The sequence below is a fragment of the Pteronotus mesoamericanus genome, unplaced genomic scaffold (assembly GCF_021234165.1).
Source record: "Pteronotus mesoamericanus isolate MK-2021 breed Mesoamerican mustached bat unplaced genomic scaffold, CSHL_Meso_final contig_90, whole genome shotgun sequence".
Taxonomy (NCBI): Eukaryota; Metazoa; Chordata; class Mammalia; order Chiroptera; family Mormoopidae; genus Pteronotus; species Pteronotus mesoamericanus.
Genome location: NW_026555277.1, coordinates 19,322,481 through 19,344,210, shown reverse-complemented (window position 1 = coordinate 19,344,210; position 21,730 = coordinate 19,322,481). Strand labels below are relative to the sequence as shown.

Here is a 21,730-nt window from a genome sequence, read left to right as displayed (position 1 = left end):
CAATGGTAATAAGGGCTTTCTTATCTAAAGGAATTTATGTGTTTTGAGAGATGAAGACTTTGGAAACCTTTGTGCCTCAAGCAAACTTGCTTAATGGAACCAAACTTAGAATGAGTAAAATGTCAAGAAGCAAAGTCCATCATCCACACCATTGCACACCGTGAAGGTGCATTTTCCATGGTGACCAATCTCCATTCTTTTCTCCCCTACTCAGCTTCAAGAGTTTGAACTCCCTTGCCTTCTGCTTCCCAGTGGATTGGACCTATGAAATGCAGCTATAGGAGAATATGTGGTTTGTGTATTTATTCTCCCAGCTCTCTTCCTGTTACATCTCTACATAGGCTAATATTTATATCAGGTGTCCTTTTCTATATCCGTCAGCATAGAGGTGGTAACTCCTTCCTGTTTTACTAATTCTGCTATACTGATTGAACAGAAAGAATTCAACTACCAGGCACTAGCAGAGCCAAACACAAAACACCAAGAATTGTCATGAAGAATATTAGCTATTTTACTGATGACTGGTACCATCCAGGAAAACAGAAGGCTATGGCTGAAAAACCCAAACTCCCTGATGGTGTGCAAGCTACAGATTATATAGAGCAAAGTCACAAGACACAGTGTATTGGGGGTTCAGGGCCATCCTGGGAGTTGATTGTTCAGGGGCGAGGTCAGGGTGATGAACTATTTCTTCAGGTTCTGAGGACAGCTCCCACTGTCCAGTTTCAAGAGAAAGTAGACAGAGGGTTGTTGCACTTAAGGGTCAGGAACTGAAACATAACTTAGGTCAGGATGTTGTCTTTAGTCTGCCAGAGGTCTGGACTGTCTGACCATCAGTGAGGTCTGGGCTACTGCCTCCTACTGCCTCAGGGGTTGCTGATTATCTGAGGGAAAGGCTAGGTATCTGAGGGGTAGAGAGAGAGAGAGAAGGAAATACAGAGAGACATAAAGAATGAAATAGAATTTCTAGAGTTAGGATTTAAAGCTAAATTTAATCAGTCATAAGGATGCAGGGTTTCATGCATTCTACTTTTGATTTGCCTAAAGCTGCCCACATCTGTGAGTGATTCCTTTATGAAAGTCTCATCACTCAATGCAGTTCAAATGGGCTCCCTGACCCTGACTGGTATGGTTCAGTGAGTTGGGAGTCATCCAGAAAAGCAGAGGGTCACCAGCTCTATGCCTGATTTGGGCACATGCATGGGTTGTGGGTTCAGTCTCCAGTTGGGACCTGTATGACAGGCAACTGATTGTTGTTTCTCTTGCACATCCATGTTTTTTAATCCCTCTCTTTCTTCTTCCCTTCCCCTCTTTCTAAAGATGAATATAAAATCTGTAAGAAAAGAAAAACTATGGGGCCTAATGCAAAATTCAAATGATATTTTTAATTAGAATATGAAAAATCAGAGTTCCTGCCTTCCCAAGATGCTGGAAGTTCAGGTTAACTCTTCTGTGCCTTTAGCAGTGCTGGTCAAAAGCTCTCGGGTAATGGAAGATTTGGCCATTGTGTAGAGAACCACGTGAGCCACCATTACTGGGTTATTATTCAGTAAGCCTCTTTGGTTTCATTCACTGCTAGTCTGTCCTTTTGGGTATTTTTGTTTAAAACATCTGGAGGCATGTACATTCTTTCATTTATTTGTCCATTCATTTTTATCTTTGAGGTTGTGGATCAATCATTACCTGAGCTCTAATTTATATGCAAAGTATTGTGTCTGTGAATTCTTAATAGAGGTGATTTTTTAAATTATTATTTTATGTCTCAGGTTGGGTTATCTGAGAACAGGCTATGAGATGGAGATTTGTATGTAAAAATTTATTGGGGAGTCAGTGTGCTCAAAATCTATTATTGTGTGGAAGTGAGGGAAGCAGGGTTGTGCAGAGAAAGGAAATGCATGGCAGTGCCTTTTCAACAAAGGTCTACTGTAACAGGGATAACCATTCAGAACTGACCAGTCTTAACGCACGGGATCTGGACATTTATATCCTCCTCCGTCCCAAACACGTTCCAAAGATCAGGCAGTGGATGTGAGAATTGGGGCTTCCCCAAGAACGAGGTATAATTTGGGGCAGGGAAGCTCTATTCCACTGAAGGAAATTCTTGAACAATTGTTCTCTGACACCATCAGCTTCCCAACAATCACAAGAGTAGGAGCAAGAACATTCAGTCTTAAAGGGAGGATCTTTGTGATGTGTCACAGCATATACTATTAGTACAGTAGGGCTCAGGTGCTCTTTCAAGGAGTTCCATTATTCCTCAAGAATGCAGTTTCATTGCTTCTAGGTGTGTTGGCCATACTTGGCAACGTTCAAATGGAGTTCTCTGGGACTTCAGAGGGAAACATACATCCCTCTATCCTGGAGTTCAGAAAAGTCACAGGCTTTGACTCTGTTCTTAGACTGGATTCCCCATTCCTGATATCCTTACCAACTCCTGAAAACCAGTGTTCAACTTCCTTTTCTCAATAAAGTTTATTCAAGTATCCATCGACTGCTAGGTTTCTCCAGTTACAATGCAGTGCATTGCGTGTAAGCCCTGCATCCATCCTGGCAACAATGTATTTTAAAACTCTTGGGTCCATGACTCATTGTCCATTATCTTATTGTTTGAAACCTATTTCTTCTTGAATTTATTAATATTTGCGTTTTTTTCCTACAGGTAGTTGTTTTTAGTGGAAGGATTGACCTCAGTCAGGATAATGTAATGGAAAAAGTAATTGGATAAAGAGTGGTTCTAAGAGCGAGCATGTCTGCAGTTTTGTACTAGGCGGTCAATGGAGAGTTGAGGCAGTTCCAATGTGCTCTCTTCATTCTCATGGACCACTGGGGTCTCAAGAATTGAATTGACCTTTCAATTCTCTCAATAACGAGTATCCAATCATCTCTATTCTTCAGCTCCCATCCTAGAAGGAGCCAGTTTGATTGACTTTACTAATCACCAGTGACTTTATCAGGTAGAACGCTTAGTATCAGGTTATGTCTTGGATCATCAGCTAGCCTATGTATGGCTGTCTTTGAATCAGGGACCACTGTTGTTGGTCTAACCAGTAGCTATCTTAGTCCTTCAAAGAGCCTGACACTGTTATTTTGAGTAGGGGCTGCAGTAAGGGAATTTGTTGCTAGGAAAAGGGCATTGGGTTTGGTGAAGGTCATGACCAACCTATGAAACTCATTGCTTAGACTTCCATTTGGGGGTATCAAGTACCAAATGTTTACTGTGCATTTGACAAATTGATAGCTCTTTTAATTTGCTGTGAAGTTACTCCTTGCAAGTCTGTGAGCTATAAAGTCCACATATAATTTATTTATATTTTTTATTATACTTGTGTTCTGGTTATATAAAAGAGTTTGAAGATACTTGCAAAAAGTTGTAACAAACATGTACTAACAAGAGTGAACACTCTTAAAGGAAAAATACTAAGTAAATCAAGTTTTCCTGATAGCATTGAAATAAAAATTGTACTTATTCATGTACACACATGGTAAAATATTAATGGTTTTCTCAAATAATTTTATACAAAGGAAACACAACTTTAATTTTTCATAGTCTTCAAAGCTTCCATCACGAATCCATGGATTAGTGTCTAAAATTATAGCATATAAAAGAAATGAAATGTTATCAGATGACATTGCAGTTAGACATCTTTAGCACTCAATATTACTAGAATTTTTGGATTTGCTGCCTATAGTCCTGTGTAATCATGCTAAACAAAACTATTAATTTGAGTTTGATGACTGAGCAAGTGTAGGGATTTTCTATTTCTTAAATGATAGAAATTTATAGCTATTTTGCAATCAGGGAAGAGCTTATATTTCATTGTTAAAATGTAGAAGTACTTTCTCTTGAGAAAAGCATGAATTTAGTCAAGGCTGGGAAAAATTATTTTTCATAAATATACTAAATTGAATTGGAAATATTTTTAGTGTTTTCCTAATTCTAAAATGCTAGTGAGAATTAAAATATCTATTTATGAAGTACTATAGTAGCCCACTGGGAAAGGCTTGGGCCAGTCATTATATTTGCTCCCCAATATCTCCCTGCCCTTCTCCTTGCCAACTGGCTTCTAGCTAGTTTAACTAGTGTGAAACGCTGCTGGAAGCATGGAGGACAGGAGAAAGAAATCCAGGGGTAGATATGGCACTCTCTCCTTCTCTCTCTCCTCTGGGTGTGTTTCCATGACTGCAACTCTCTATAGTTCCAGATCTTGTCTGGACAACCCCTCTCTCTGTGCTCCCAGCTTCTGCCAGGCAGTCCGGCAATGGTTTTACCTCCTGCCAGGATGCCCAGCTTCTGGGTTCTGCTAACACTACCTCCTCCCTATATCCAGCCAGCCCTAGAGAAAGAAGCAGTTTCCTGCTGTGGCTAATCTCTACCTTGCCTTGCCATTTCCTGTTTGGCTTTTCAGCTCCTCCATCACAATATAATTAATTTCTTGTATTTAATTCCTTCTGTTTGAGATAAGGTGTGTTTTCAGTTTGTTTGACTGGACGCTGAGTCACATGGCGCTTCCCTGCTTCCCATGCATAGAATAGAATAGTAGGAGTGGACATTACGCAATCATAGAGTCCACTACTTCAGATAAACACATGTAAAGGTGGGGATGTTCTACAACTATATTCACATGTGACATTTCACTTAAATTTAGTTTTATGTAACTTGCTCCAACATCTTTCTTTGGGATCCTCCCCAACTTTCAATTATTTTCTACTCCAATTCTTTATACATAAAGATAAGAGAATAATGACGATCAAATGTTATTTTATGCACATTACTCCTTCGTTCAAGCACCTAGAGGATATTTCTTTGGTGAAAACAGATCAATGCTCCTTAGTCCAATTCTCACAGCTCTCTCTCAGTCATTGTCCTCCATCATTCCCTTCTTTCCATATCTTTATAACCTTATATCCTATGTTATGCTCCAGTGAAGCCTATCTATTCCAGTCAAACAATCTTGCTTTCCATTCTTAACATTCAGTTTCTTGTTCTCTACCATTTTGTCTTCACTAGGTCAAAAAGCACCCTTTCTTCTCAAATCTTTAACACTGCTAATACCTTATGCAGAAGAAGAAGAATAACTTACAATTAATAATGCATCATCATATGCATACATTATTTTTCTGGACCTCTCTCTTCTTAAATATTGGCATTTTCCAGGATTCTAGTCTAAGCTCTGTTGTCTTTTTATTCTAAATTTCTTTCTTTGGATGATATCCTCTACTCTGATGAGTTTTACTCCAAATCTGACTCTTCTATTTAAATACCTAGCCTCTAGACCCTCTCCTGCACTCCAAACCTTGTGTTTCCATCTAACAAAACACTTCTCCAAGGTTGCATTGCAGGCACATCAAACTCAAAATGTCCCAAACGAACTTACTCTTCTTTCCCCGACATCTCCAACCCTCCCAGCCCAAGGCTCTCTAGCTTTAAATTAATAATGTCACCGCTTAACTAGAAACCTGAGTTTTTCTTGATGCCTTCTAAAAGCTTGCCATCTTTGATCGGTTACGAATTCTGAAAGATCTCTCAAATTTGCCCTTCCTCATCATCAATATTACCTAAATCTTTTAGGAGGCCATTCTTGTAGACAGTCTCCTCTCATTCCCTGCCTCTCTGTCCTGGTCCATTGGTGCACAAACCAAACTGGCTTCCTCTTAATTCCTTAAACACACCGGTCTCGGGCTTGTCTCCGGAATACTTGCAAATTGCTGTTCCTTTTTCTCAAAACTCTTCAAAAAGTTATTTTTTTTTCTCTTGTTCATTCAATCTCAGCAGCTTCTTTCTTACCCCAATATCCTCTATCACAAGCCTGCTGTTAATACCCTTCATTTCACCTTATCACAATCTGCGAATATTTTGTTCATTTGGTTAGTCATTTATAATCTGTCTTTCTCACTAGAGTCAAGCTGTTTCATCATTTTATGCTCAGCAGATTATAGGTATTGAGTAAATACTGTTGAATAGAGATATGAATGATGGAATGAATAAACTAAGCAGGGGCTTTTGTCTCTCTTCCAGATCCTCTATATTCTACCACCCACAAATCCGATCCTGCCCACTGCCCTGCTTAAAATCCTTTGATGGTTTTCTATTTTCTAACACTTAGCAAATCTTTTAGAGATTTACAATTGTGGTATGAACAAGGGTTCAGAATTTTAAGTTTAAATCGAAAGTTCAGGAATAAATGGAAGAATGAGCTCCTTACATCACCCCTTGGCCTAATGAAACTTCAGAGGCTTGAGCCAATGTTGGTCAAATAGCTATTGTTTTAAGTTCTGCTACCAGGCAGGCAGAGAAGTAAAGAAAGCACTGGACAATAAACTGGAGGACCTGGGTCCCCATTTTCATTGGTCACCTGACCTTTCCAGCTCTTATTTTCCTCAAATATAAAATGAGATTGTATAGTCTCCAAGGCCCCTTTTGGCTCTGTAATTCTATGATTCTCAGGCACTAGACTCCTATGTCATGGGATTATTCTTTGGACATCAAATTACGTATGTAGACTGTTAAATATAACACAGATTGTGCTGGTTTTGCTATGAGTGTGACACCTTCATTACAGAGCAAGTTATATACTTGGGCTTCAGAAATTGTTGACGATGATGATATGTAGCTTCGAAGTATCAATTGCTTTGTTTCCTTTTACAAGTAGCTTCAGGCCCAGTGAAAATAAGTGGCATTTAGAAATGGTAGTACATGGAATGGGAAGTGAAGGAGGGCAATATATTTTGCTTACTATATATTGGTTTCCTTATGTATGTTATATTTTAAATAGGCTTATCATCCCATTTTGTAAAAGGAATGCAGTAATGCTTGCCTAAAGACTCCATAGCTGGTAAGTGGCGGAGTACTTTGGAACATAGGTCTATCCAACCTTACTAGTTCTGCCTCCAATCCTTTTATACACTGAAGCATCTGGTACCAAATATCAGCTCTCCCTCTACCTCCTATCAATTACATGAACACCCACACACTTCCCCAGGTAAAGGGATATGCATGAGCAATACAAGGAGGCCTTAGGAAAAGTGGGCAGGATTAAAAAGAGAACTCTTGATTGAAACCTCACCTCAGTTCAGGAGTTGTCCTTGGATAACTGAGGTTGTTTGAGAGCATTCCTAGTCGTTGTTGGCCTCATTCTTAAGTCTGTCATTGAAGCCTACTGGTGAGAGGACCAGGTGCTACTCTGAGTAGGACCCCTTACTAGTGTTCAGTGCTCATGGGCCCTAACCTGCTTCAGAGAAGGAGACCACACAGTGAGGAAAGAGCATCCAGATATTGATCAACTGCTAATGCAACATCACTGGAACAGTTTCCTTGCTTTTGGCTGGTTTGTTTATTTTTATTTGTTTTTTTTTTTTTCAAAGAGACACTCATTTCATGATTCAAGTCCTTTTCAAGAAAACATAGGTCAAGGTAGGACATTAGAATTCCTAGAGTGGAATGCAGTATAAGGAGGGGTGGTCTAGCTGAGTCATTGTGGAGACTTGTGAGTCTTACCTATAAAACAGGAATAAATAAGGAACTGTCAAAAGGCTGATAGTCCACAATGTAGAGCATTATTATCTGTGCCTTAGGTAAGCTACAGAAACAGTCAATGAAGACACAGTCAACGAATGAATGCCATCAGGCAGTTAGAGATAAACATCTCAAGAAAACATTGTTATTGCCAAATCCTTTGCTCTTAAATAAGGAAGGACAGAATTAAAAATCACACTCCTTTTTCTCTTTCTTCTCTTATGATATCACTGTGACACCTACTTTCATAAGGAAGCTAAGAACATAATCTATTGTACTAATTGCTCCAAGGGTCTTAAAAAGAAAATTGTCTCCAGTTCAATTAATTTTTGTGATAAATAATGCTTGTTATAAATAATTCATTGAAAGGTGAAAACATTTTCTGTTTTAATAGTGCAAATCATCAGAATGAATGACTAGTCAACTCTGTATTAAAAATTATCATACTTTATTCGATATACAGCTAATGGTATCTGACATTTTAGTTAGAATTTTTATAAGGCAGAGCAGTCTAATAATATTGGTCAGTATTTTTGGTCTTTGCATAGCACATTTTCACTGGCTACTCCAAAGCTTGCTAAGCTGTTGGATAACAAATGGGAAAATATCACACCACAGGCAATATTTACCCATCCAACAGGCAAAACAAGAAAATGGAACCCAGGCCTAGAATCCTCTAGGATTAATCAAGGCAAATTATTTATTGTCTTCTGCCCAGGAAATCCCATGGGACATGAAATATTGATTTAGGAATTTGCTGGGCATGAATGTCTGTGTGTTGCAACTATGTTCTTTTATATAATTTCTTAATATATGACAAAATGTTTCTATGTATGCTATGATAAAGCTGAATAAGAAATTAACTCTGGCTATTTAATAAACATGAAATATAAACACTAAACTCTTCTTATAATTACTAACTAGGGGTCATTAAAGTTCACTCCATGGTGTGCTGGATTGCATTATGCATTGTTCATATCCATGCCTAGTTTCACGACTTCCTTCATCTCAGCACGACCTCTGCTGCGTCTCCCAAGACCTGATTCCAGTCTTTCTGGGAATGGAATTTGGAGAGTCTGGGCATTCTTCATGCCTCACTTAGGGCTTCTCGAAACCAAGACATTCTCAAAGTCAGGGCTGTAGGTATTAGGGAGGGGCTGAAGCTGGGCCAAGAGGAAGTTTGTGGTGTGAAGAAGAGCGGGAGCTATGTATTATCTGAGCAGAAGAGGAGGATCCTGGAGCAACTGTGAAGGGAAGAGAAAAGGCATGAAGCATAAAGAATGGCAACATGCAAAGTTATTTCATCAGCTAAAAATTTGCTCTATACCATTCTGCATGTTCATATAGTATCTGATATTAAAAGGGTCACACATTAATCCACAGCATTAGTATTTATTTGTTTGTTTGTTCTAGTCACTTGATACTTTCCATGTAAAATCAGCATAACAGTTACTGAAGACTCTGGTGTCAGACTGCCTAGGTTCTAATCCAGTCTGTTACTTTCTAAGACTGTGACCTTAACCTCTCTTGGTCTTGGTTCTTCATCTCTACAAGGGCGATAACAAAATTACCTCTCTTATAGGATTATTGTAAAGGAAAAATATAAATACATAATATATGATTCATTTGTGTGCATATATATACACACATGCTACACAATACCTATACATCTTTATATATATGTTTTATATTTACCAAAAACAGTGCCTGGCAGATATCTAAGTCAATAATGTTCAATAGCATTATTAAATTCACTGTTGTTGTATAGTTCCTATTTAAATTCTCATACCTGTAGGCCTTGTCTTCCCTCCTATCTGTAAGCTCCTTGAGAGTTGGGAAGCAATCTTACATTTTGTGGTGAATGCATGTTTTTTTGTTGTCCCATTTGTTGAGGCTTCACCCCGCTCCCCTAGTCTCAGTCCATAGGATTTAGCGGCAGGTGAGGTCTGGCGAACCATCACTGCATTCATCGCGCCAGAGGGAGAGTATGAGACTCAAGGTTGGATATGCAAATCCTCACCAGAGAAAGAGTTACTGATGTTTGAGATGGCTGGCTTTAAGGCTTTATAAACATGCAACACTTACAGTGGCCATCTTTGCCTCCTTTCAGGGGACCCTGCCTGAGACTGGAGGCAACACAGAGGAGCACAGAGACAAAAGATGGAGAGACGTGGCCCCGGAGGACATCGGCTTCAGTCTTGCCTCAAACGAGTGCTCTTTGGATCTTCTAATTTTAGGAGGAAACAGATTCTGTCTTTAGTTTATTTAAATTAGTTTGTATTGGATTTGCTACCAAATTATACTAATATATTTTCTTCGAATCATTTTGGTCTGCATAATCCTCTTGGATGCCATTGACCCATATATAAAACTCTGTGCATGGAAGACAACCAATATATACTTAAGGCATGTATGAATGAGTTAAAAAAATTGAAAACTCCCAAAGTCTGCACGCCTATTAATTTAATCTCCTCTGCATTATCATACTCTCCTGGGCAATTCAAGTTCAGTTTCAGTGTGTCTTGACAGAGGAACAAACCCTTTTGTAGAGAAACACATGCTGTAGCCCCGAGGGTTATTTTGGGTGAACCTGATTGCTGAGAAAACCCCTTGGGGGGACCAGAAATTCAGCATCGGAAGAATCAGTTCCGCTGATTTCCTTTCAGCATAACTAACTACACGTTCAGCTCAGTCCCTTAACCTCACTGAGCACTGTTCTTGAATCACAAAATAGGAAAATATTTACTTTATAAGGTTGATGTTAGGCTCAAAGGAGCTCATCTGATGTGTGTGAGCTGATTATGATGCAGGTGCTATTTGTTGAATTTTTTTTCCAGGTACGCCTCTTTCAGCTGATGATGGATACACGTCTTCCAAATCATGAACCTCGTTTTTTAAAATTGTTTTTCCCGTCAAAAATAAAAATAAACCGGAGGCACATTTCGGAAGAATACATGTAAGCCTAGGTGATCATATCTGGATCTGGGATGTGACTTCTGTGGGGACCACTCAGTGTCTTCCTCTGTAAAAGGAATGATTTAACTGCCACGTTACCTTCAACAATCCCTTCCGTTTAGCGATCTCAGGGCTCCAGAGGGCAGATGAGATGTCGTGCTTAAGACAAACTCCTAACAGGCCCTTTGGCCATGCCTGCAGCTCAGTACCTGTGAGCAGCCACTCCTTGAGGTGTTTGGGTGGGCGTGCCAAGAAGCACCTGCTCCCGGGTTCTCCTTGAATCTGGCTCCAATCCCCTCATTTTGAGGGTGTAGCTCTGCAGTCTCCTAGCTATTCCCTCAAGCGTGCTCTATGAGATCCGGTTTCAATCCCCCAGTGGGTAGCTCTCAGGTCCCGTTACAATTCCCCAGAGCTCCAATGTGTGTGCCGGAGGGACAGAGCCAGGGAGAGACCCAGTGAGGGGACCAGGCTCCCGGGCTCCAGTTACCGCCGGCGCGGTCCCGGCTCCGCGCCGCCGAGTGAACTGCGGGGCCGGGGAGCGCCGCGGCCCCTTTAAGAGCCGGGCCCAGGCCGGCCCGGGGGCCGCGGGAGCACAGAGCGCCGCGCGCCGCGGAGGAGTTGGGACCGGCGCAAAAGTTTCCTCCCAACTCCGGCCCCGCGCGCCGCCGCCACCGCCCACTCCAGCCCGGGGCCTGGGCCCGACCCCGCCGCCGCCGCCAGTGCCAGGACCAGGGCCAGGGCTGGGCCGGGCCGGCAGTTTCGCTTTGGTGCGCGCGGAGCAGCCGCTTCGGCCGGGCCCGAGCAGCAGCAAGAGCAGGAGGAGGAGCCCAGTCGCGGTGCCGCCGCGTCCGGCCCCCCACCCCTCCGTCCGCGGCCACCTGGGAGGTAGCCCTTCCCGCTGCCTCCCCCACCCTAGATTCCCGCCCCCCGGTGGCCGCCTCCCTGGGGGGAAGGGGCGCTGCTGCGAGCCCCGGGCCCTGAGGGGGCGCCGGAGAGAGGCTCCCCTGGTCTCCGGGCCTGCCCGCGCCGCGCGTCCCCCGAGAGTGGGGGCTGCACCCGCGGAGCCAGACACCTGTTCGGCCAGGCCCAGCGTGGTCGCCGGGGGCCAGGATGAAAGTGACCGTGTGCTTTGGCAGGACCGGCATCGTGGTGCCCTGCAAGGAGGGCCAGCTGCGTGTCCGGGAGCTCACGCAGCAGGCGCTGCAGCGGTACCTGAAGACCCGGGAGAAGGTGAGCGCGGCGCTGGGGGCGCGCGCGGGGCGGGAGAAGGGGGGCGCAGCTGCGGGGCAGTATACCCGCGAGCGCTCAGAGGGCGAGGCACCTGCCAGGTGCCCGGAGGACCTGGTGGCGACTGTCAGGGGACGCAGAACACCCAGGCAACTTGATTTGTCACTACCTGTGGCCACAACTTTTGAATGTTGCTGATATAAGTGAACTGAATGTCCTTGGGAGTTTGTGGGCCTTGCCTCTCAAAGGGTGGTGGTAGAAACCTCAGCATGGGAATCACTTGGGGGTTGATTAGAAATGAACAATCTGGCACCCTGATCCAAGTTCACTGAGTCAATCCGTTTTTAAGCAAGTTCGCAGGTGATTTGAAAGAACATTGGAGTTTGAGAAGCACTGCTTTAAAAGTTGTTTGAGGGAGCAAGCACTTTTCAAGGGAACTCTTGAAGGTGCTGCTGACGTGAGGTGTGATTTTCGACCCACTAAGTCCTGCCACACTTGGCTCTTTGGAGTTTAGAAGTTGATTGATGCAAGTAACTTACTGGGAAGTTAACTGATGGGGCCCTTGGAATTTCAACCTCGTGAAATTCCTCGTGAGCTGTCCTCCCTGATTGACTGGGCAGGAACTTGGTGGAAAGATGCTCTTTGCTTACACCAACCAGTCTACATTTCAAGAGTTTATAGCTTAAGGCTACACATTTCATGAGCATTACTACGTATGTGGTCTGTGTCTTGTCCTGGATGACTATTGAAATGAAGACTAAGAGTGTCCCTAACTGTCCCTGAACTCGGAAACAAATAAAACTTCAGTGACGCTCAGGAAGAGTGTTTTTTAGTGTGGAATGCACGCTCAGAAAGACTTAGCTGGACACTAGAACTCTTGAGGTGTTTGGGTAACACGCTGGGCTTCTGTGTATTCAGTGGGGAAGACAGCATCGAAGGCATTCAAACAGAACATCTTGTATGCCCCAAACCCTCCTGAAACAGGCACATCGTAAACCCTTGCTTTAGAGGCCAGTTGTTCTTTCAGTATTTGTTTTCACATTGTGAGGACTGTAGAAATAGTGTATTGACCAGTTTAATGATGGGAAAATGTAATTTCTTTTAATGTCTTACAGGTAACCCAAAGTATAAAAATAAATTTGTTTCTTCCAAATATATAATTTGGGCATTTAAGAAAAATCTCTCCACCTTCTGTGCTTCCACTAAAAATTATACACAATTTTTTTTTTTACTCTGGACAAATACATGTTTGTTGCCTTGATCAGTGAAACATTTGAGCACTGTTTGGTGAGAAGTCTGTAAATGTATTAAATAGAGTATCCAAAGCTGAACTCTTTGCTAATAGAATTGAGGTAGAGCAGGGAAAATAAACAAAGAGGCCTATAAAACTATATAAGTATCCACCTCAATGCTTTTTTCATTGTTACAACAGTGTAACAATGTTTATGCTATTTTAACATTGTGTAATTCAGTTACACTGTTTACATTGTATAATTCAGTTAAACTGAGATTTACACATGTAACCAATCGTCTTTGAAGTCATATTTTATTAACTTCTGAAAGTAAGCTAAGGTTAATAGTTACAACATTATTCTAGACTAATTATTAAAGTAGATCTTATTGAAAGATTGTCTTAATGAAATGATGAATTACTTTATTTTCAACTCATTATTAAAAATAATTTATGCCGTAAAATCATATACATTTAGTTTAGTACATGTAGCTAAGTAATAGAAGTAAGCTGTAAGCTTATAAAGAACACACAGGGAACTAACTAGACAATATTTAATCTATTATAATTTAATCTTAAAAGGTGTTAAAAAGCTATTGATATTTCTGGACTGAAAGCATAATTTATAATATCACAGAACCCATAATGTAATTGTATTGATCCAGTTTACTATTATTACCAGACATTACATTTTTCTGTTTACATTTAAATGCCACATTCACTAATATATAAAGGTCACCTGCAGCTTATAAATTCTCCCTCCCTTCTTTGGCTTTTAAAATCTCAATTTAATATGTGGCAGGTGATATTTTCCCTTCCCCAAATATTTCTCTCCCATAGTTTCATTTTAAATAATATTGTAATCATAATAAAGCCTAACTAATATTAAATGGGATTCCTAATGGAACTAAAATGTCAAGAAAGAACTCTGACAAATTCCATGCTTTTATCCACTGAATTTAGAAAATAATGGGAAAAACCCAGAAATGTCAAAATTCAATTTGAAAAACAATTTGTCATAAGTTCATTTCTTTAAATCAGTAAAAGCAATTTAAAAGGCTTGTTTCCCTAAACAGTAAGGTTTAAAACCCTGCATGCAATAATAACAACTAACATGACTTGTGCTTCCACTGTCCAGGCACTGTTCTAGAAGCCTTACATGCGTTAAATGACTTACTCCACCAGGGTGGGTACTGCTCTTCCCGTTTTACAGAGAGGGGGAAAGAGACGGAGATGCGACGAGTACACAGTGCAGTCGGGATTTGAACCCAGTTCCTTTTGCTGTCATGAACTGCACAGCCCAGTAGGTTATTATGCATTGGAATTTCCCCACCTTGTTTATTTTTTACAGTTGGTTTTAAAAAGAAAATTCCATCTGCAAACTGCTACAACAACATAACAATAGCAATTTTGTTTCTTGCGGAGAGGTGGGACATCCACCGTTCTTCTCGATTATCTGTTGCAGTGCAGATCTGAGGCAAATATTGCAGGATTTGCAAATCAAGTGTGAAAAATGTTCCTCTTAGGCATGCAGGTAGAGAGTGCTGACGAGAGAACAAATTTGGCGGGAACTGAATGTAAGTTAAGTCGGTTTCTTCTGGGGCCCTGAATAATTTAGATGGGAGAAAGTCAGATTTCACGATTGAGGATAGATTCAAGGTTTCTAAAGTTTGGAGGGCAAGTGGATGCCAAGGAGGCTATTCTGGATTTTGTGGGCAGCATCAGAGAAGTAGCCACCTCTTGCTGAGAAGAAACAGAAGACTGGAATTTGTGGAATGTATGGGACCAGCTGAATCAGCATCGGATAAGGCCAGAAGTAGATAGGATGCTGAAGAAGCTGAGAAAGCTTTAATTATGCTCTGAAATCTGCGTTGTGGACATTTCTGCTGCCTCTCCATGCCCTCCCGTTCCATGAACTCTAGTGGGGAGGCGAGCTGACTCATGGGCGAGAATTATGGGATCCCTTGTCTTTGGATTCTGGTAGTCTGTCAGTGTCCTGGGCTCTAAATCCAGTTTAGTTAAGTAGTTAGTGGAGAGGAGATTGTCGTCTTAAATAGTCAAGGTGGGGATCACTGAGTAATTAGTTTAATTTATCATCAAAATTCTGTGTCACAGGTGAAGGGGTAACCGAGCCGTATCCTACAGGGGCTCAGCCCCTACTGATTATTAGTCACCTTTAATTTTAACGTTTAACATTTTAAATAATACAAATGCCTGAGTTCCTTTCTCCAAGATTCTCAGTCACTGAGTTTGGAGTGGAGCCTGGATATAGGTATTTAAAAAAACATTCTCGGGGATTCTAATACCCAGCCAGGGTTGGGATTATCACAGCCCTGTTTTGTGGCTTGGAGAACTGTGCTCAAATGGCTTAGCCAACCCAGTGTTCATTCCCAGGGTATGTGTGTCACAGTTCCTCCTTCCGGAAGTTGGACAAATGATAATCGCAGGTTTTAATGAGACTGTTTGCTGAGGTGATTGATTATTAAAATCATCTAAGGGGTGTATTAAAATGCAGAACTTCAGGCCTCTCTTGAAAAGTCTAAAGCAGTTCAGCCCAACAGAACTTTCTGTGATGATGGAAATGTTCTCTGTCTGTGTTTTCCAATAGGGCAGCCTCTAGCCATGGATAGCTATTAAATACTTGAAAAGTGGCTAGTGCTATGGAGGAACTAAATTTTAAATTTTAACCAACTTAAATAGTCACAAGTGGCTTACCTTAATGGACAGTTCAGGTCCCAAGCACTTCTGCTGATGTCTCTCAGCTGTCTTTGCAAACAAAGCTCAGATTCTTGGCAGTCCTTAACCTGACTTGCTTATAGACGTTGCTGTCTGTTCTGTGGAGAAGTTTGTCATTGGAAAGGGATCTTTATTTACTACTGTTTTGTATCCACAGGTAGTAGAGAGAGCCTTTAAAAATCTTAAATCCTGTACTTAAACATAAGCAAAACCCAGGTGAGCTATAGAACAAGTTGAAGTCTGAGCCTGAGATGCACCAGCCTGAGGTATATATCCTCCATTTTTGATATTGGGAGGAAGTTGGGCCACCAAGGAGTGGTGAACAAAGCTCTGGGCATTTTCAGTGAGATTTAGATATTTTTGGATGAGCTCATCTAGCACTATGGCTCCTAGTATCACCTCTTTAGTGACACTCCAGATCTCTCCTCTGAACTCCAGATTCCCATATAGAAGATTCCTGGACACTTTTGCTGGGATGTTAAGGAAACACCTTACACTTAGCATGCCCCAGATTGAACTCCGGATCACCTACTCCAGATCCATCCCTCCCGCAGGCTTCCCATCTCATTAAATGATGATACTGTCCTTCTAGTTGCTGGGGCCAGAAATCCTTGTAATAACCCTTGACTACGCTTTTCCTCTTATGATAGATATACAGTCAATATGCAAATATTATTGACTTTATTATCACAATATATCTAGAATTTGACCACTTTTCTCTAGCTTTTCTGTTAGCATGCTAGGGCTTGCTTCCCCCCACCCCCCGCCCCCATGGACTTTAGTTTTTCTATTTATGCCCCCTGCTACAATCTCTTCTCAAGACAAAAGCTAGAATGATCATTTAAAATTCCAGTCAGGTGTCATGACATTCATTCTTCTATTCAGCTCTTTCAGATGGCCTGTAAAGTGCTGCGTGATCTGGCTACCCGTGCAGGAAAAAGTTAGCTGCCCCTGCACTGCTAGCCAAAGGCCTACCTGCAAAGCTAGCCCTTTCCTGGCATCTGGGAACTTAGATTTGTGGAGGGTTCCCACCATTCCCTAAAGAGAATGACTCATTTTGACAAACTCATTTATGTAAGCAATACGGTTTGGAGGTCTGAGATTTTTGTGGATGCTAGGTAGAGGAGGGATCTATGTCATCAGCCCCTGGTGAAAACCTCAGATGCTGAGTCTCTAATGAGCCTCCCTGGTAAACAACATTTCACATGTGTTGCCAAAACCCCTGGCTTGCAGGGGGTGGGTCCACCGTGAGAGGACCTGTGGGAGCTTACACCCAGTTTCCTCCAGACTTCACCCACGTGCCTTGTCCCTTTCCTACTTTTGCTTTCTCTCCTTTTCCCTGAATAAATCATGGCTGTGAGAATGGCTCTATTCTGGGTCCTGTGCGTCCTCCTAGTGAAACCCTGAGCCTGGGCTGTCTTGGGGACTACGAGATACTATTTCTTACCATTCAGACCTCGCTTCCACCCGTCTCGCTCTCCATCATGCACACTGATGCCTTGGCTGTCACTCAAACATGCCAGACAGGCTCTACCATATGTGCTCTTCTCTCTGCTTGAAATATTTGCCCACAGTAATCCACCTGTATGACCCCCTTATCTTTCCTAGCTTAAAAGATTGTTCCCTGCTCCATGAAACTTTCCTGACCACACTATTTATAATTACAACCCCTCCAGCCACTCTCTGTATTGCTCTTTTCTGCTTTATTTTTCTCCACAGAACTACCATGCTGCTTTTTAAAACCATATTTATTGGTTTTAAAAACCAATTCTAGTTTTTTCTAGCGGTCTTTGTCTCCCCACTAGGAAGTTAGTTCAATAAAAGCAAAGATCTGTGTCTGTTTTGTTCATTGTTGAACCCCTAGCTCCTGTAAAAGTGCTTGGTACGTAGTAGGCTGTTGATGAGTTTCTTGTTGAGTAAATTGTTCTCTTACTACCATTCGTTGTACTTATCTCCATTACAAGCTACCCCAAGATGTAGTGGCTTACAATAATACCCAGCAATACATGGAGAGGGTTCGGGGTGATGTTTGCTAGGTCTAGAATATTCAAGATTGGCATCTCCCTTCACCTGAAGCAGGTCTAAGAGACATCACCTGAAACCAGTGGCTCAGCTAGGGCAGTTTCAGTAGCTGGGGGTTGGCTGTAATGGCTTGCCTGCGGCACATGTCTGGAGGCTTGGTTCGTGCTGGCAGCTGGGTTCCTGTGTTCTCTTCCATGTAATTTTAGCACCTGATCATCTTCATGTGGCCTCTTCCCATAGTTCCTTCAGCAGGATAGTGAGACTTCTTTCATGATAGTTGAGGGCTCCCAAGAGTGCAAAAGTGGAAGCTGCCAGGTGTTCTTAAGGCTTAGACCTGCAACTCATCTGTCATGGTGTATTCTACCGTGTCCTATTAGTCAAAGCACGTAACAGGTTCAGCCTAGATTCAAGGGAGAGGCTTACACAAGAAGCTGAGTAATAGGAAGTTTAGTTCTTTGAAGGTCCATGAATGTAACTGGGCACAAAGCCAGCGTTGGTGATAAAACTATGAAGGTTCATCAGTCACTGTTGCTGGTTCTGATGAGTTTCACAGCCTTTGGAGGGATGAGGCACACATGTGAATGAGCTGGTGGCGTGTTTGCTGGGATATGGTGTAGGTAAGGAATGCTGTTTGAGACAGAAGACGTTGAGGCTGTGCTGAACCATGGTGAGGAATCTGCCAGATAGAAAGTGGGTGAGGCATCCCAGGTGGAGGGAGTAGAGTGAGAAGGCATCAGCTGGTTGACAGAGTCGTGAAGAACGGAGCAGAGGCCGGGGAGGAGTGGCGGCTCTCAGACTAACTGGGACCAGACTGTGACGGCCCTTGGGTGCCACTCTGAAGTATTTTCATGCATCCTTAATGTAGTTTTGGTTTTATTACAAACACATTCACGTTCTACTCAGTGTGCACGAGTCTAAAGGTATTTAAATGAGCTTAAACAATGGAGAGGGTTTTAGAAAATTAGACTCTTCTGTTAAGGCCTCATCACCCACTTGATTACCCCAGGTCCCTGGTTCTCACACCTTCCTCAGCTCCGCTGCTCTCAAAAAGATGATCAAGATCTGGTACCTAAAACCCATGGTTTTCAGTCCTAATTTTTTTTTTTTAAGCTTGATTCTTGTGTGTGGATTTATTTATTTATTTATTTATTTATTTATTTATTTATTTTTAGAGAGAGGGGATAGGAGAGAGGAAGAGGGAGAGAAACAGCATGTGTGGTTGCTTCGTGTGCACCCGCTATCAGGGACCTGGACCACAACCCAGGCATTTGCCCTGACTGGGAATTGAACTGGTGGCCCTTTGGTTCACAGGCCAGCACTCTATCCACTGAGGCACACCGGCCAAGGCTCAGTCCTAATTTTTAGTAAACTTTTAAAACTCTCTCTACCTATGAACTTTCCAGGATTTTAAAACATGTGTCTACTCAGTCTTTGCAGATTCTCCCTAAATTCTCTATTTCCTTGTGTGCTGGTACATTAGGATTCTTTTTGGCCTTGCTCTTAGTGGGATCTCATTTATTTCACAGCTTCAGCTATCCCTAAATACACACCTCCACCACTGAACTTACTATGGATCCCAATATCCAGCTGCCTCTGGACTTTATCCACTTGATATTCCCTATTTGGTTTAAGTCCAGACTATTCTCTGTAAATCTGCTGGTCCCCATTCTTCATTTCTGGTGCCATCATTCACTTGGTGGTCTAATTCAGAAACCCGGAAATTCTTCATTCCTTGGTAACCTCTCTTCCCTTATATTCTAGTTTGGTCAGAAGGTCCCTTCGGTTTCAGGTGACATCTCTTAGATCTGCCTCCAACCCCAAGCCATGACATTTCTCATTTCTACTGTGCAGAACTGCAGCCGACCCCTAACTGACCTTTCTGCCTCTACTAGCTCCCAACTCCTCCAAAGCATTTTCCAGCTACGGCCTTACAGCCACAAATCTGATCATGTCTAGAGTACTGCTGGGAATGTTTAAGTGGCTCTCCATTGCTTTTAGGTGAAAACCCAAACCTTGCTTACCTATCTAGTACTTTATCCCTTTATCCCCTTTAAATAACTACATGCAATTTAGTGTTCTCTCACACTTTCCCTTGCCCCAGGTAAATCCTGCCCATCTCTCAAGATGAGGTTCCATTTTCCGCCTCCTTAAAAATCTCCTCCCTCCCTTTTCCCTCGTTCTGTGTGCCCAGAGCCCCCATGCTTGTGCTTCATTTTGGACACTACCTCTCCCATTCCCGTGTATTAGCCAGGGCGTACGAACTTAACAGACACGCCTCAATGCCAGCTGCCATCACAGCAAAGGGTTTTCCTTCTGGGTGGGAGGTGAGGCTCTGACCCACACAATCTCCTACCTGCCTTTCCCTTTGACCGTGAGGGTTTCTGTAGATCTGCGCTGTGCTGTCTGGTGAATATAGAGGGTGTGGAGGAGGCCACAGGAGATTTGGGGTCGGCCTGGAAGTGGCAGACATCACTCCTGCTGGCATTCCACTGGGGAGACTAGCCGTGTGCCCCACCTCGATGTATGGGCTTGGGAAGGCAGTCTGCTTGGACACAGGGGGCAACTCTCCGGGCGCTGCCACACGCTGCAGTCTTGTGTCTTCCTTGCTGTACTGTGACATACTCAAGGACAAAAAGTGGGTCGTTTTTATTTTTCTATCCTGTTTTGAGCATGGTACCCGATGATAGAGCATGAATACCATAAATGCTTGTTAAATTATATTAAATTTCGTGCCATTCCCCTGCCCCCTCCCTGCCCCCATAACAATGAGACTGGCCTTGTATTCAACGTAATGTTTTGCAAGTTTGGAATCTTTATAGTGGGTATGGGTTTTCTCTCTCTTTTTTTTTTTTTTTTTTTTTAAAAAAGAAAGACTAAATGCAACTTTTCTCTTGATTACATTTAAATGCTTCATCCTATCTACATTTGCGGCAGGCAGTGGTTTAGTGGCCTTTTATATCTGCCACATTGATTGTGTTAAATAATAGCTTTAAATTCTGACAGGTTGACTCACTTGTCTTGTTTTTGAGACTGAGTGCTCTGTAGTTCTGAATTTTCAAAAGAGGACCATCATGTTTCTGCTTCATGAAGGTTTGTGAAGTACTGTCTCATATTTAAACAATATTTGATTTTCAGTATCCTACTTACTAATTTCACAGTGATTTTAAAAATGATTTTGGATTATCTCCATTTGCACGGATTCTTTATTTATGAAAGGCATAGTATCTGTGTCTGAGGGGCTGCCAAATGAGGGCTGCCTCCCATCCCTGGGCTCAGCCATTCCTCAGATTGCTGGACCCTCGCTTTTACGATTTCAATGAAATGGAATTGTGGAAACCAAGAGACAGCTGGTTAGAGAAGGTTTTACTCAATTTAGCCCTTATCAGATGCAGTCCCAAGTATCATCCAGATAAATACCCCTTCTACTGCCCCTGTCCTCTGCCTCCGGGTGAGGCTATTAAACTCACCTGGTGGTCCTGGGCCCCAGAGGAAGAGCTGGTGGGGTCCACTTTGTTGTAGAGGCAGGTAACAGAAATGTCTGCAACTCTTGGCTAAGACACTACCAGCTAGACCAGAGGAGCTCATTGGCAGGGGAAATATCAGACCCATCTTACTGCTTTATATGAGGCAGAAATTAAGGGTTTATGGGGAGCTCTAGTAATAGACTGCTGATCCTTAGGGGAATTGAGGGTAAGTTTTTCCCTTATTCTTTTATAGAGACATGAACCCCAGAAAGAGTGATGTCTAAGCAAAACAGGTTTTTGACAAGGGGTATACAGATATAATTTGTACTCCTTCCTCTTTACAGATAGGTGGCTCTTTTGGGGAAGGGCTACAGATATAGAGATAATAAAGTACCTGACTTTTAAGAATGATGGGAAAAAACCACAGTCCCTTAACACCATCTGCATCACATAAAAAGTATGTCATATACTCAGTGAGGCTTTGTTAGACCTCCAAGAAGTGGATGCTTCGCTATGGTTGTCTGTAACAACCTAACAATCTAGACGTCACTTCAGTCAGTAAGAGAAGATTTAGAGAGTGAC

General features: G+C 42.3%; 1 protein-coding gene across 1 annotated transcript in view; it reads left to right on the top strand.

The window, feature by feature from the left end:
* Positions 1-11,048: 11,048 nt before the first annotated feature.
* Positions 11,049-21,730, top strand: part of PARD3B (par-3 family cell polarity regulator beta) — a 943,196-nt gene continuing 932,514 nt past the window's right edge. The window contains exon 1 of the mRNA XM_054585774.1: positions 11,049-11,698. Coding sequence (XP_054441749.1) covers positions 11,579-11,698 — 120 coding nt within the window. The 5' untranslated portion in view covers positions 11,049-11,578. The remainder of the gene's footprint in view (positions 11,699-21,730) is intronic.